The 14902-nt window shown below is 38.2% G+C and overlaps 1 protein-coding gene across 1 annotated transcript in view; it reads right to left on the reverse strand.

Annotated features, from left to right (window-relative positions):
* Positions 1–262: 262 nt before the first annotated feature.
* Positions 263–14902, reverse strand: part of CEP192 (centrosomal protein 192kDa) — a gene marked incomplete at its 3' end in the record, with an annotated part of 30002 nt that continues 15362 nt past the window's right edge. The window contains exons 13-19 of the mRNA XM_010186853.1: positions 13079–13209; positions 9402–10437; positions 9169–9295; positions 7598–7769; positions 4318–5218; positions 2353–2501; positions 263–493 (exon numbers count right to left, since the gene is read on the reverse strand). Of these exons, the coding sequence (XP_010185155.1) occupies positions 263–493; positions 2353–2501; positions 4318–5218; positions 7598–7769; positions 9169–9295; positions 9402–10437; positions 13079–13209 (2747 nt within the window). The remainder of the gene's footprint in view (positions 494–2352; positions 2502–4317; positions 5219–7597; positions 7770–9168; positions 9296–9401; positions 10438–13078; positions 13210–14902) is intronic.

Here is a 14902-nt window from a genome sequence, read left to right on the forward strand (position 1 = left end):
ATTCTTTTAATGGTGAAAAAGTAATACTTTTCAATTTATTCTTTTCAGGCAGTTGGACAGTAGTTCTTAATTACTAAAACATCCTGGATAGTTACAAGCTTCTCAAACATTCTCCTGTATTCCCTCCCCACCCCGAACATAAGAAATCCCAAGTTCCACTGAGCAACAACCTATCCTTTTCCTATTCTTTTCCAGTGGCATTAAACTATTCATAATATTCCAACAAAAAAAACCCTCAAACACACAATAAGCAGCTACTTACTTCTAAATGAGGATTTTCAGCAACTGCTGTCAGAACTACCCTACTTGCCAAAGCTTCTGCCTGAACGATTGTCTCGGCATCTGCAGAAACCGGCCACGATGAAACATTGAGAATGCACTGAAAGATCCCCGAATGACAAGGCAAGAAAAGTATTTTCAGCTCATTGGTAGAATAGGCTCCTACGATGGTTTTGTTCTTGAAAACCAGACATTGATATTTCACAGGATCCATCTGAAAAAAAACAAAATCTTTGTCATTTTCAACAGGCCTCTTGCCAGAAGAGAGCTCCTTTCAAAATGTCACCTTTATCTAGCACTACTGCTCAACACAGACATTTTGTATATGTTTCTGCTCAATATTAGTTATTGCATCTTCATATTCATGTTTCATTTCCACTTCACTCAACTGTAGGCATTGTCTTTTAATTTCAAGAGTCAGATAAATCAGCTTGAAAGTTGCTGGGGTTTCTCTCCAGCATCTAGTGAAAGATTGACACTGGGACTATAGCATTTATTATATTTGAAAATTGATTCATCAGTAAAACCCTGATTTTTGAGAACGAATGGCATAAATATAAAGAAAGATAAATAAACCAAGCCAATTCTACTTGATGCTTTCTGCCAAAGATGGGAGGAAGAGGTATGGGGGAAGAGTAATGGAAAGGTCAGTGGACTGAAGTCTCCAGGAAATCCTAGTGCAGATGCCTTAACGTTTCTGTTGTCGAACATATTCAAAGATAATCTTCAAACAGGAGACAGGCTCAGTACATCTCATAGTTAACTTGACTAAAACAATGTGTTTTTTTAATATTGCTGTGCAGCAAACAAATCAAATGTATTTGTTTATTCGTGGTATCAACTGTAAACTGGACTGTTAACTGTAATTTCATGGAACAAAATCACCTTCTGGTACAACAGAATCTCAGGTTGAAAGAGCTTCATAAGAGCCTCATGATACTTAGACTAGAAAAATATGTAAGAAACCTTAACTCTCATATACAGATGTACATATACACAAACATAGCATTGTGGCTTGGTGTTTTTAAAATGAGAAATATTCAGAGAAAACGAGAGCAAAACCAGAAGTCATACTCCTGGAACACATACTACATCTTCTGGAAAAATATACCTAAAAAGGGATATGATGGGGGTTTTTAAGACTTACAAGCAGCAATACATAAAGTGAATTATTGCCCATTGTTTCTCAGTAATAAGGACCAAACGAGACCAGCAATAATCAGATTTTTTTTAAAAAGGGAAAAAGAATTTGTGCATAGAATTCACAACTGAACTGGATTGTGAACTTCATTACACAGTTTCAAAAGATGAACTCAGTAAGGAATAGCCCACCAAAAACTAGTAAAAGAAGTAACATCTAGCTCAAAAGTTCTCAAGCATCAAACTGCCAGCAGCTCAGAGTATACTATCCTTGTTCAGTTGTTATATTCTTCCCTAAGAGTATTCAGCAGTAAAGGAAATTAAATTACACTGATAGTCCTTTAATCTAACTCATCCTCATGTTCTAGAGATCTTTTACCTCTGAAACTATTACTATGTTGATGGAAGTAGACAGAATTTAACAAAACTAAAGTGCAAGATGCTGAAGCTATGGGCTTACAAGGTCTATATAACCCACAGGTTGATGCATCTAGCTTGAAGTTTGCTCCAAATATTTCTCATTCTCTGTACTGCAAAAATCTCTTGATTTCCAGAAAAATGGGAGCAAACTCCACAAAATGCTTTAGCAGTAACTGTCCTCAGTGTGGATGCTTTTTTCCCCCTAGGACTGATTTTGCTTGCATACACAGGTGGGAATGAATCAGCAATAAACTCAAGCCTACCACACTTTAAGCATATGAAACAATTCTACAAGTCAATCTCATCGTGGGGCATTTAACTCTACAATGCCTACTTGCTGGAATAAATCAAGTGGCCCGGCTGAAAGAGACTAGCACTGCTTCTGTGCATGTTAACTATAAAATCGGGAAAAATTACAAATCTGTACAGAAGGTTCTAACTTTACACATGACATCTGTTAAGATTACAGCATTATTTCTATAGCTTTTGTTAAAAAATCCAAAAACCTCTTACCTTCTCCCCATTAACTGACACACTGAGTATTCCAATGCTGACCTGCAGCCACCGTTCAGTTGGATTAAAAATGTTTAGAACCGTCTGTGATGCAATTCCCACACAACAGGCATTAGGGAACTTCAATTCCTCTGGTACTTTTACATGTCCTTTGGAAGAAAATATGCTCCTGTTAGCTCCAAGTACCCAGAAGCAAATCAGCACTCAGGCTGCCACCATGTCAAGTTTATAAACTCATTTGACGAATTAATGCTTTGTTATGGCAAGGAAATATTTGCCTCATACAGTTTTCATAAGGTTTTCCAAAAGCCTGATACTCAGGATTTCAACTGACTGTTTCTAACTTGCATCTCACTTGGAGCTCTAGTGTCGCAAACAAAAACACCTATGGAAATAGCACAACCCATGCAGACACTAACTCACACCTCGTATAAAATACTCAGTGTTCACAGTTCAATCAGTACTAGCCCAAGTCAGAAAATGAGTATCACTGTTACAACATCCTTAGAACATTTACACCCACCAGAAAGGAAAATATTTTTTTACCAAAGTATAGCTAAAAGTTATACCAGAGTATAACCTAAATATGTGTTTTTTGCTACGGAAAATACTGAGTACGCCTAGAGTAGAGTTTTGCTTTAGAAGTGTGGTCATCAGAAGTTACCATTAAAAAAAAAAATCCTGCTTCAAATATTTCACTTCCAGGAAGTCTTTACTTCTAAAATAGTCAAAGTAACTCTTTCAGAGGCATTGCAACATTATAACAACAATTCCATCTCAAATGGAGGTAAGAGTTGTCAGGTGTGCCAAGGATCAAACTTCATTACAGCCAGAAACACATAAAGGGTACTTGTATCAGATTAAAGATTTGGCTTCTCAGTTAAAGACACATACACACAACCACCTGAAGTAGTTTTAGTTACTTGAGCAACAAGCTTTATTTTAAACCCACATACTCTTATTCACCTCCAAAAAAGAAAATTTATCAGAAGTATGAAGGTGAAAATATAAAATAAGACCAGCATCAATGGAAATTAAGTTCAAAAACTCAAGTTTGCAAAAAAAATCAAGCTTAGACTACATGAATATTCAGGGTTCAAAACCATGTACAAAAACCTAGAAATCACGTACATTAAAAACAGGCAAAAAGTAAGACTGTCCAAATTTTACCATATTAAAATGCACTAACAAATTATTTACAACAATCACTAAACAGAAAATAACCTATAATCTGTCACAAATTAAAACCTTCAACCGCACTAGCTTGTCATTTCATCTGAAAGAATTAGCTAGAAAAAAGTATAGCAAAACACAAGTAAGGAGGATCCTAGGTTAAAAAAAAAAGGTCTCTAAAGTGAAACACTAATTTGGATTGCTGAGCTTCAGAGCTAGGCCAAGATACAGAGAAACAGCAGAAAGTACAGGAAGCACTTGGCAGCTTGTTTTTCCCCTTCATAACCAGAAAACACCTTAGGCCCTTCACTCTCCTCCTCAGATTTCTGCCTTAACTGACTGCTAATATCAAGTTAGGCTAGAGACAAAAGTTCCTTCTGCTTTCCACGTAAAATACACCTGAATTTCCAGAGCATGACTTGTCTTGCCTAGCATGAACTGCAGCTAGAATTTCTCTTCCTCCTATGAAAGACAATGGTGGATCTTTTGAACAGACACAAAACCACCAAACGCTGAAGAAGAACGCTGAAGTTCTTCGAGATTTTTTTCATCATTTTCAAAATTTCCTAAGACCATTAGGAGGACTGTAAGAAGAGACACTGAATTCAGAGATCATCACTGCATACAGAAAACTAGTAATTCAATTTTTTAAAATAACAAAGCTTGCATAAAGAAAGATTGTGGTTACACTTAGTAGTCATCTTAATTTTATTTACTCTCATCTTAGCATCACCATTATCACCATTCTTGTCCACAGCTGTATATTTAACACACTCAAAAAACCACACTTACCAATACCAGGTGACTTTGACAACTCCCACTCATCTCTACCAGCTCCAAGAGTTTGTCCAGCACATGATTTTATATTTAAGATATTTTCGTTCCAGGAAGCAGAATGTGGATTACAAAGTGAAGCTGCACCCAAAGAGCCAGGACCCATATTTGGGCCTAAAGGAATTCCTGCTATAAGCGGAGTCTCAACATGTCCTGCTGGGACACCCGAGCAAGGAAGCCCTGCTGGAAGCCCAAAACCTGCAGAGCTACAGCCATGAAACCGAGACAAAACTGTATTGCCCGTAGATGGTATACTTCCCAGATGCTGTTGTGCAAATGCAGCTGTTGCAAGAGAACGTCCGGTAAGCAATGTGGAAACAGCAGAAGTTGCTTGACTCTCAGAGGCAGCAACATAAGATTTAAAGCTTGAAATTGGAACATACTGTTCACTAGATGAGTTCTGATTGAATGGCACATAAGTGCTTAATCCAGGATATACAGGTAACATACTCAGGGATGGTACTCCTTGTCTCTGTGCTTTGTTTACTTGATCCTGCCACGCTTCTTGCGCATTAACATTAACAGAAAGTGGCTGAAAGACACAGAATTTACTTGGTAAAGCTGATTTTACATGGTCTAGCTCTTTATCATTTGCTGCTATATCTAAAGGAGCAGATGCAACCTGCTTGTCATTCTTGGGAAAGCCTTCTTCGGACAGTTCTTCATGACCCAGTACATCATCAAGTTTTCTTTTAAGACCTGCAAGTTCATTTTCCTCTGATTTCTGGTCACTACTAAGCAGTGCTGCTTTTCTATTTCTTTGACATGAGTAGTCCTCTAGATTTTCATTTGTATGTTCCTGCGAAGGAGTTGGGCTGGCTCGAATTATTGTTGTGCTCAGTTCGCTAGCATTTTCACTCTAGGAAAACAAATACAACATGCTGTATTACAAATTTTAGAGAAGCAAGTAGGGTACATAAAACAACACAGACCTTAGTACTGGTATTGTCATCCAATATAAATAATCAACTTTATCAGGTCTTGTCTTAAGTTCTGCTTTTGTAAAATCTGTGGCTCCTCTCCTTGAAAGAGAAAACCTGCAACTTCAACCTGTTTGCTGTCTAAATCCTTCATCCTGCTGTGGGAGGTGAGTGAGCAAATGGTGAGGGGAAGCTCAGCCACCAACCACGGTCAACCCACCACACAAGGCATTAACACCAGAAAAATGCTCTGCTCTCTGAAGGTATCTCCAACTAAAAGAGCTTCCATAGGGCCAAACATGTCTGACTTTCTATGATTTTACAAAGTCATTTCATGGGAAAGTAACTGTACTGTGAAAAAACCCAAATGATTTCTAGACTCACTGACAGGTTTAGTCATCATTCTAAAAAACAGACCTGCAGTGAATTTTCTTATTTATTGTGTTTGGATCCAATACCAGGAAGATTTTCATGTTTAAAAATGCATTAAATCAATCCTAAATAGCTGCATCTATACCTGTATGGTATAGATTATTTCTCTCCATATTCTTTAAGACTTTCTTGAATGCAAAGGTGCTTACCAAGGCCTAAGTTTCTTCTAACAAGAAATGAGAATCCCCAAGTATTAAGAGTCCAGTAACAAAAAGCTGACGTGGTTCGGTATCAAATCTATACTCAGGGTTCTCAGTTAAAGTTAAAGACCTTGAAGCAGTAAGTTACAGTAACATCACAGCAAGCTGATTTTTTGAGAACAAGAACAACCAAACAAAACCACTAAAGACATACCTGCCCCCATTTTAAGAAAACAAAATTAAAAGCCGACTGACCCTGAACTATATCACTAATCAAGAAGGGCTAGTTTGAGATGCATGAAAATGCACTGATATAAACACTTTCTTTGTGCGCTCACACAAAGAGACCATTCAAACCCGAAGACCTTCCATTTTGGCAGGTATGCATGGTGTAGGCAGCATGAACACATCTCACCCCCAGAGCCTTGGGACTTCTATGCTTAGGACCAAGAGAAAAAGAAGTACGAATCATAAATACACATACAGAGAAATGTGATTCAAGGAATCGCCTATTGGGTTAACTGTCAAGAGCAAAAGTGATTACACCTTCTCATGCACTGTTCATAGCTTTGGCATTGGTAGGGGAGGACTGACTGTGGGAGAACCACCCTCCCACAGCTGGCATCACACTTGGCAGTCTTCACAACACCATGGATGGAAATCTGGATTATGTCCCCTACTGGTCTGAGTAATGAAAGTGTTCTACAGATGTGCTACAAGAGTTAACTTTTTCTTGTGAAGGACATCCAAATCACAGATTCCATTTTCAAAAATGGAGTTTCCAAATAATTTTTTTCAAGTTTCAAAACCAAAACTAGATAGTGTGGCATCAAAGCAAGCAGACATCAGCTCAAGACAGGTGTATCCAGAGAACTCTGACTCAGGAACAAGAGAGCTACACAAAAGGATGAAGAAGCACCCACAGCATAAACAATTGTTCAGCTTAAGTAACTAGACTTGGGAAGCAGGGAAAGGCATGTGAAAGAAGGGGAAAGAACAATAAAGTAGCTGTTTGGATTGTTCTACAAAAGTAAGCTGCAAGTTACGATGCTTGAAAAAGGGCATTTGGGGCAGCTGCCTGAGGTAAGATAGCTCACCAGGCCAAATCAACCAAACAAGAAATAAAAGAATAAAAAAAAAATAATCTTAAAAATCATGCACCTTTGACAACCTGACCCTAGTGTTAAAGCGAGAGGGCACCACTGGTTAAACAGACTGTGCTATAGGCAGTATTCAGATCTGAAGATAACACCAATACATTCTTCTCGTCTGTAAGAAGCTTCAGACAAGGGACATGAAAGTGGCTCTTAATAAGTATGACTGAGATTAAGACCTGTGTCTCTCAGCAGTCCCCTCTTCTCTAAGCATAAATGACTACTAACCCAAAGGAATAAATTAACACTGCAGCCTTCTAAATGGAACTGAAATATGTACTCATAATCCAGATGTAAAACTTTAACAAAGCACTTGAGGATCTGCTTGCTAAACTACCCTGGGGAACAACTACTCAAACAGTAACTTCTCTTCAAGACAGAGGCAAACTAGTGCACAGCCAGTTACAACAAAGCATCAAGTGCCACCATTTGCAGGAGATGACAGGAATCTAGAACCATATGCATTTCAAATGTGAAACAGACCCAAGAACCAACATGCCAGCGCTGACTGCAAGCAAATACCCACTTAAATTTGTTTGTTTGTTTGTTTTAAAGGGAATTAATACATACATACAGCTCAAGATTTTCTTACCCAGTATGTCTCTGAATTACGTTTTACAGCTGTGTTCTTAAGGGTACTGTCAGATGCAGAGACATATGTCAATCTGCTCATGCTAGGACTTGAGTAAACTGTCTGAGGTAGTACACTCTCTTTGCAAGAAGATTCTGGATAATGTGGTGTGCAACTGAAGTCAGTTTCAGACCTGAAAAACAGATTCAAAGTCAGTCAGTATTAGAAGAAGTTTCTAATGTTGACCCCAGGAAAATAAGTGTTATATATTAGCTATGCTATTCTAAGTATCATTTAGCCATTTTGTTTACTACAGTCAGTACAAATTAGAAATCGGCTTTCAACCTTTGCAAGTTCTGGCTTCGACATACATAAAATTCACTTTCATTAGATACAGATCCATAAAGGCAAAGCATCAGAGTTTCACAACTGAACTCAGTTGCTAAGGTCACAGAAACAATACAGCAACTTCTTAAAAGAAAAAAGGTGAATCAATATACTTGTATTTAACTAGGTGGAAATCATTCAGCACGCCAGGCATCACACATTAGTATTTCCTATTCATCGCTGAGATTCTCTTCTAAATTTTCACCTGAAAACATGAGGTCTCACCACTTTGTCAAAGAAGAGATAACATCAAAACAAAGTCAGTGACAATTTTAACTGGAAATCCTAATGTCTGTATCATACTCTTGCCAAAATACACATAGCTCTACACATTCTAACTTCTGAAAAATGCCAGCCAGCCTGGAATTCTAATATCATGTACAACACACTAACTGTAGTTAAATATCAAGCAGTGAACTTAAGGCAAAGAAACCAGTTGCCTCCTCATTATATGAGGAAGTATACAGCCATAGGCTAGTGGCCATGTTTATATGTTTAAGACTACATAATGAACTTAGTTGTTATCTCCCAGTTCATACATCACTTATTGTTGTCATGGGAGCTCACTGAAAAAACACTGCCCTTTCAGTTGCTATGAAAGCCTTAAATCTTAGACACAAGTTGCAGTTTCAGAATATGAAGTGGTCAAAAGCAACAGAATTAATTCTACCCATCCTCTCTCAGAAGCAGCACTGGTGTGAATCACAGTACCAAACTGAGTGAAATACTGAAGTTTAAAAAACACATCTTAAATCAGTCTATGCAATGTCAAGCTTTGTCATTGTATAATTAACATCATAACCCTCAACCAAATAACTTTATTTATAAGAGATTAATTACACCAGAACAACAATTAATAAATACGGGATTTTATAGCTCCATCAACACAAAGTTTCAGGTATCTGAGGTATATGACTAGTTAACAGGCTGAATAACTTGTGTTCTTCCATTACTGGATAATCCTGAGTAGAAAAAACAATGTTCCTATCTAGCATTTCTGCCACATCAGGCCAGAGAGGAAAAGAAAAAGTTAACAGCTGCTTAAAAATGCTTCCCCATCCACACACTAAAAGCAAACAGAGAGCTGTCTTAGTCTAATAAAGATCTCTAAACTTAGACCAAAGACAACATTCAAACTAAAACTTTATCCTCAGAAAAACTCATGAAATATTAATAATTCTTACAACATGCACCAAAAAATTTACCCTGAACGTGGTGTTCCGGAAGTCTCACTAGGAGAAGAGTGGATTAGCGGTGAAGTTGAAGGTCTGAAGCTGTACTGCTCATCCTCTAGAGGCTGCAAGTCACATTCAGGTGGAATGGATTTATGCTCTGGTAAATAAACAGAATTTAGTAACTGTACTTGAACACGGGGAACAAGGCCACTGCCAATAAAAGCCTTTTCAACAAGTGGTTACATTTATATAGGTTTACTTACCAGTACCATTCTGGGAAGATGGGGAGAGCTTCTCAAAAGTTACATGCTTCGCATTCCCACCACAAGCAGCACTGGCATCTTTGTTTCTCTTCTCTAACTCTGCATTTTGCTTCTTTTCATCATTGTTCAATTTCTGCACAGGCTTTACTTTTGTAAGACTTACTGAGACATATTTGCCAGATTGCCTGGCAGGTTTTAAGGTGCTGAGTGACAGAGTGTTTCCTGTACTTCTCTCCACCAAACTATGGCATGGTTCAGGCACAGCACTTGTTGCTTGATCTACTGCTTCTGTCCCTTCCCTGATACATCTACTAGTGAGCTTGTCAGTCTGGTAAGCAAGCAGACTTCTCTGCGCCACTTCCATTTTTGCTGCTAAAGGAATTCCACATGTCTGTGCTTCATTTCCAGCAGATAAGGTCTGGGTATCAAGCGTATCTGATCCAAGATCAGCATTCACTGACTGTAAATGTTTCCCACTTACTAAATCTGATGACTTTTCTGAATGTTTAACACTATTTGCAGTTACATATTCGTGGCTGGGAACACCAGGCAGACTAGAGAAATTCTGAATTTCATTGTCTTCATTAAAACAACCCAGAAATTGCTTCTCTGTTTCTTGCTGCTTGCTATGATTATATATGGAGACTTCTGCAAAAGTATCCTTATTTTTATCTTTACCCAGTAACAATGTATCCGGCATAAGGTTCTGGACAGATGCTTCATGTTTCACAATACTCTCATATTCACTTTCATGTCCAATCTCATCTGTTATTTTGAGGTATTTTTCCATATCAAATACACTGTTTTCCCCATTGCCAGATAACAGACGATTAGCAGATAGTTCTGTCTCTTTAACAATTTCAGGAGGGAAACGTGTTCTTCTACTTTTAGAGAGTTCCATCATCATAGCAGCTAGCTGGGAAGGATCAGCACTGGAAGAAGCATTAGCAATAGCAGAGGCAATTGTGCTGATACTCAGGACAGAGTCAGAATTATTAGATAAGCCGTCTTCAAACTTGCCTTTACGAATTCCATCCTACAACAAACCAAAATCAGTTAAGCACCAAATCAAGGAATTTTTGTTTAGTGCTCTGGGTTGTTTTTTTTTGTCTTGGCAGTGGGCTGTGGGTTTGGGTTATTATTACTGTTACTACTACAACTTTGCATTCCAGTATATAGTAATATACTGAAATAATGGTAGTATTTCTAGTTGTCACATTTTTAATCTACTGTCAAAACGGAACACTGCAATAGGCATAATTCTCATTGAAGTGACTTTAAGTCTACTCTACATTTTTTTTCCCCCAAGATTTAACAAAGATCACCTGGCTAGGAATCCTTAGTTCCTCTAAAATTTGGGTAACTGCTATAGTTAAAATCCTAAAATGTTTTCATTTAGTTGGAAGAACTGAGACTAAAAATCCCATCAGAAACCAAGAGGAGAGAGGAAACTACCATGACCAAATACACAGTATCTTCCCAATTAGCTTTAAACCATCTGCTTCTCTACAAGAAGACAAAGCTATTTCTGGTTTTCTCTATCACAAGTCTGATTTCTTCTTTAGTTTTCACATTAGCTATTCTTTGCAAAGAGCATGGAATAAGTAACCAGTCACATCCAGACCACAGTATCTTCCCACCTCTCTTAGATACACATACATTCAGGAAGAACACATCCATCCTCCTGGAGATATGCATGCAAGTGTTCATAACATCTTCATAAAAAGACTGATGAAGTATGGATCAGGTAGGCAGACCATGACTGGACTGAAAACTGGCTGAAGGGTTGTGATCAGCAGCACAAAGTCCAGCAGGAGGCCAGCCACTGACTAATGGAGTATCCCAGGGATCAAGAAGAGGGCTGGTACTGTTCAACATCTCCACTAATGACATGGATGATGGGGCAGAATGCACCCTCAGGAAGTTTTTCCATCATACAGAATTGAGAGGTGCGGTTGATACACCAGGAGAGTGGGCTGTCGTTCAGAGGGATTTCAACAGGCCAAAAAAATTGGTCAAGAAGAATCTCATGAAGTTCAATGGGAAATGTCAAGATCAGCACCTGAGGAGGAATGCACCTATACAGGCTGATGACTGACCAGCTGGAAAGCAGCTTGGCAGAAGAGGACTTGTGGCTGCTGGTAGACATGGAGTTGACCATGAACCAGCAATGTGCCCTTGTGGCAAAAAAAGGCCAACAGCATCCTAAGCTGCAGTAAGAAAGAGTTGCCAGCAGACTTAGGGAGGACATCCTTCCCCTCTGCTTAGCATTGGTGTGACCACATTTGGAGTGCTGTGTCCAGTTATGGACTCCCCAGTACAAGAGAAGACATGGTCATACTGGAGAGAGTCTAATGAAGAGCCACAAAGATCAGAAAGAACTTGGAGCATCCGTTATATCAGGAGAGAGCTGGAATTGTTTAGCCTCAAGAAGACAAGACTTAGGAGGAAATCTTATCGATGTGTATAAACACTTGGTGGGGAGAGGAGGAGGGCAGGGAGAAGTAAAGAAGATGGATCCAGACTCTTCTCCAACACATCCAGTCAGAAGAAAGGAGTCAACATGCACAATTTTAAATGCATGAAAGTGCATTTAAACATAAAGGAAAATATTTTTAATGTCAACATGATCAAACACTGGAATAGGTTGCCCAGAGAGGACTCAGAGATTACAGACTCTCTATCCTGGGAGATACTCAGAATGTGACTGGACCTTGATCAACCTGCTCTATTTGACCTGGCTTTGAGCAAGGAAGACTAGATGGTCTAGATGACCCTCAGGAGTGCCTTCTGACTTCCACCATTCTGTGATTTTTCTGTATCTGAAAACATTTTAGCATTCATATCAGACTAAGGGTAACCTAAACTTGTACAAATTGAGTGCAAGAGTGGATTAGAACCTGGATATGCATTATCAAAACCCCAAATAACTCATTTCGTATCTAGAACGGGGATGACAGTAAATAATAAATAAAAACAATTATGGCAGTACATAGTCAGATGAGCAATCCACCCAGTACTTATGCATTTAAGTCTGCAGCTTTCATCATATGATCAGCTAAAGCAAGTCAAACTTGCTAGCTACTGATTCTTTTCAGTGACCATGTAGAAGGGCTGTTTCCGTAGCTGAACAGGTCTGTATGTGTTCTGCCTGATCAGAACAAGAACGTGGCACTTGAAGGCAGAGAAGGTAGGCATCTGGGGTTATCAAATTGAAAATACGCTTTCTTCAGACTTACACTACATTGCTATTTTTTCATTTTATCAGGTAAAAGATTTTACTCATACGTTAAAGATAAGTTGTTTCATAAAAATAAAAAAATAGAAAGGGAAGCCATAGCTGAGGATCAAAAACTCGATTGCAGAACATGAGTAGCCTAGGAGTCTCTGAAAAATTATGAGCTGACAGACCAGGCAACTCCAAAAGTGAAGCAGGGAGAAAAAGGAAAATGAGCTGGTGATAGCAACACCTCACTCAGTACAGGATAATGGCATTCTAAGGAAACTATCCTAACAAACAGTGGCACCTTCTAGGATTCAAATGATCAATGTAAAAAGCAGTAAGCTGATAGGAAAGTTCAAATTTAGCTACATTCAAAGGAACAATAATAATTGGAGTTATTTTAATTTTGTTCAAACTCATAGTTGCACTTAATACAAAAACACAAGAGAAATACCTTTGCTTTACTTTTGGTAGCAGCTTCTGTATTAATGCTTTCACGCATTCCAGCTGCAGTATCCACTCTACACCACGCACCTCCACAGCTGGTAGAATTTGCATGTTCTTTTGTTTGTGCTTCCAAGTCATCTAAGAACAAAGATGACAACAGGGAATTAATTTACAGTAAAGTAAATTGTATAAACACCAACATTCTTGGAATACACATGCTCACTTAATGCTCTGTGGAAAAGAACGCTGTTATAATGGCAAAAATCCAAATACTGCACACATCAACTGTTTCCTGTGCAGTAGTCACAGTTTACATTTAAGTCAAAATCACAGAATCACAGAATCTCAGGAGTTGGAAGGGACCTCGAAAGATCATCTAGTCCAACCCCAATATCAGTCAGTATTAAGAATATCACACTCTTCAAATTCTGTTTTCAGGTAGCTTATCATATTAGGAACAGCTAAACAAGCCTTTTCATAAAACAGTGTTTGCAAGATAATACAAACATAGACCCAAGTCCAGTAGAAAACTAGAAGAGTTAAATCCGAGTAAAGCAAATTTTCTTGTGCTGGAGACAGGGTTTAACTGAAGCAGATAGCAGTGAACTGGTGATTCTGAAGCATTATGTTTAGGAGGGACAGATATGTTTCTGAAACTATCAAAACTACAAATAATCTTCTTGATTAGACCAAAGTCAAACTACGAGGTATTGTTCGTATTAGATCTAGAGGCCACCATTTCAACAAATGAGTTCCTGCTTGAAGGAAAACATCTGGACTCCTTAGAACACTAAAACCAACTTTTAAAGATGCTCTGATCAGTGAGAAAACAAGTATGAAACAATACACTATTTTAGTTTGTTTGAGGGGGGGGATGTTGGGGTTTTTTGAGTTGATGGGTTGTTTTTTTTCTTTACTTCTGTTCTTATAGTAGATACTTCGGGTTTGGAAATACTTCATATTTCAAGTAACACCCTCCCCTCAGGTTGCTGACCTCTCAGCTCCTTCTCCATCTGCTGCTTCTTAAGCAGGAATTGCACACTGGTATTGCTGATAAAGATTATTACTGCTGATACTACTGAAAAATCAGATGGCAGTAACAATATCTTGGCCAGAAAGTGACCCAAGTACCTACCTTCTCCAGCATTTATAGCAACGCTTATACCAAAAGAGCTGTGGAGCACATTAGGGTATTTTTCTCTTATTTAAATCAACAATTAGAACTATAATTTAATTGAACAGAGGTCATGAACTCAATGAAGTCCTGGTATTTGACAAAAATCCAGACTTTTGTATAGCAAATTTAAGCACACTAACACTAGATTTTTAAAAAATAACAATCACTAGAGACTCCTCAAAAATATCTGCAAGGTTGCAGCATGAGGAAAATTCTATCTGTAAAACTGTTTCAATGAAGCAGGCTCCATAAAGGCCTGATGAGTACTTTCTACCAATGCAAAAAAAAGCATTAAAGTCACTGCACTGACTGTACAAGCAGGTTCCCAAAGACTGATGCTGCCACAGTTCTATCAAGAGCAGTAGAGATGCTTTAAAATGCACTCATCCTTACCTGAACATACCTTAAGTTGATAGGTATATATATGCACCAAAACGCATGCTGTGATCTTTACATATAACATTTTGGAGGAATCTCTTTAATACTTTAAGTTAAACAGATATAATAGGAGTGTAACTTAGGGGATTTTTTTGGTTGGTTGGTTCATTTTTGTTTTTTCGTTGTTTTTGTTTTGTTTTAAGATGGCAGGAAAAAACGTAGCCTATGTTTTAGGCATATACTGTCAGCTCAGCTATAACCTCAATTGTTTTCCTT

Source organism: Mesitornis unicolor, unplaced genomic scaffold (genome assembly GCF_000695765.1).
Source record: "Mesitornis unicolor isolate BGI_N332 unplaced genomic scaffold, ASM69576v1 scaffold13776, whole genome shotgun sequence".
NCBI classification, from domain to species: Eukaryota; Metazoa; Chordata; class Aves; order Mesitornithiformes; family Mesitornithidae; genus Mesitornis; species Mesitornis unicolor.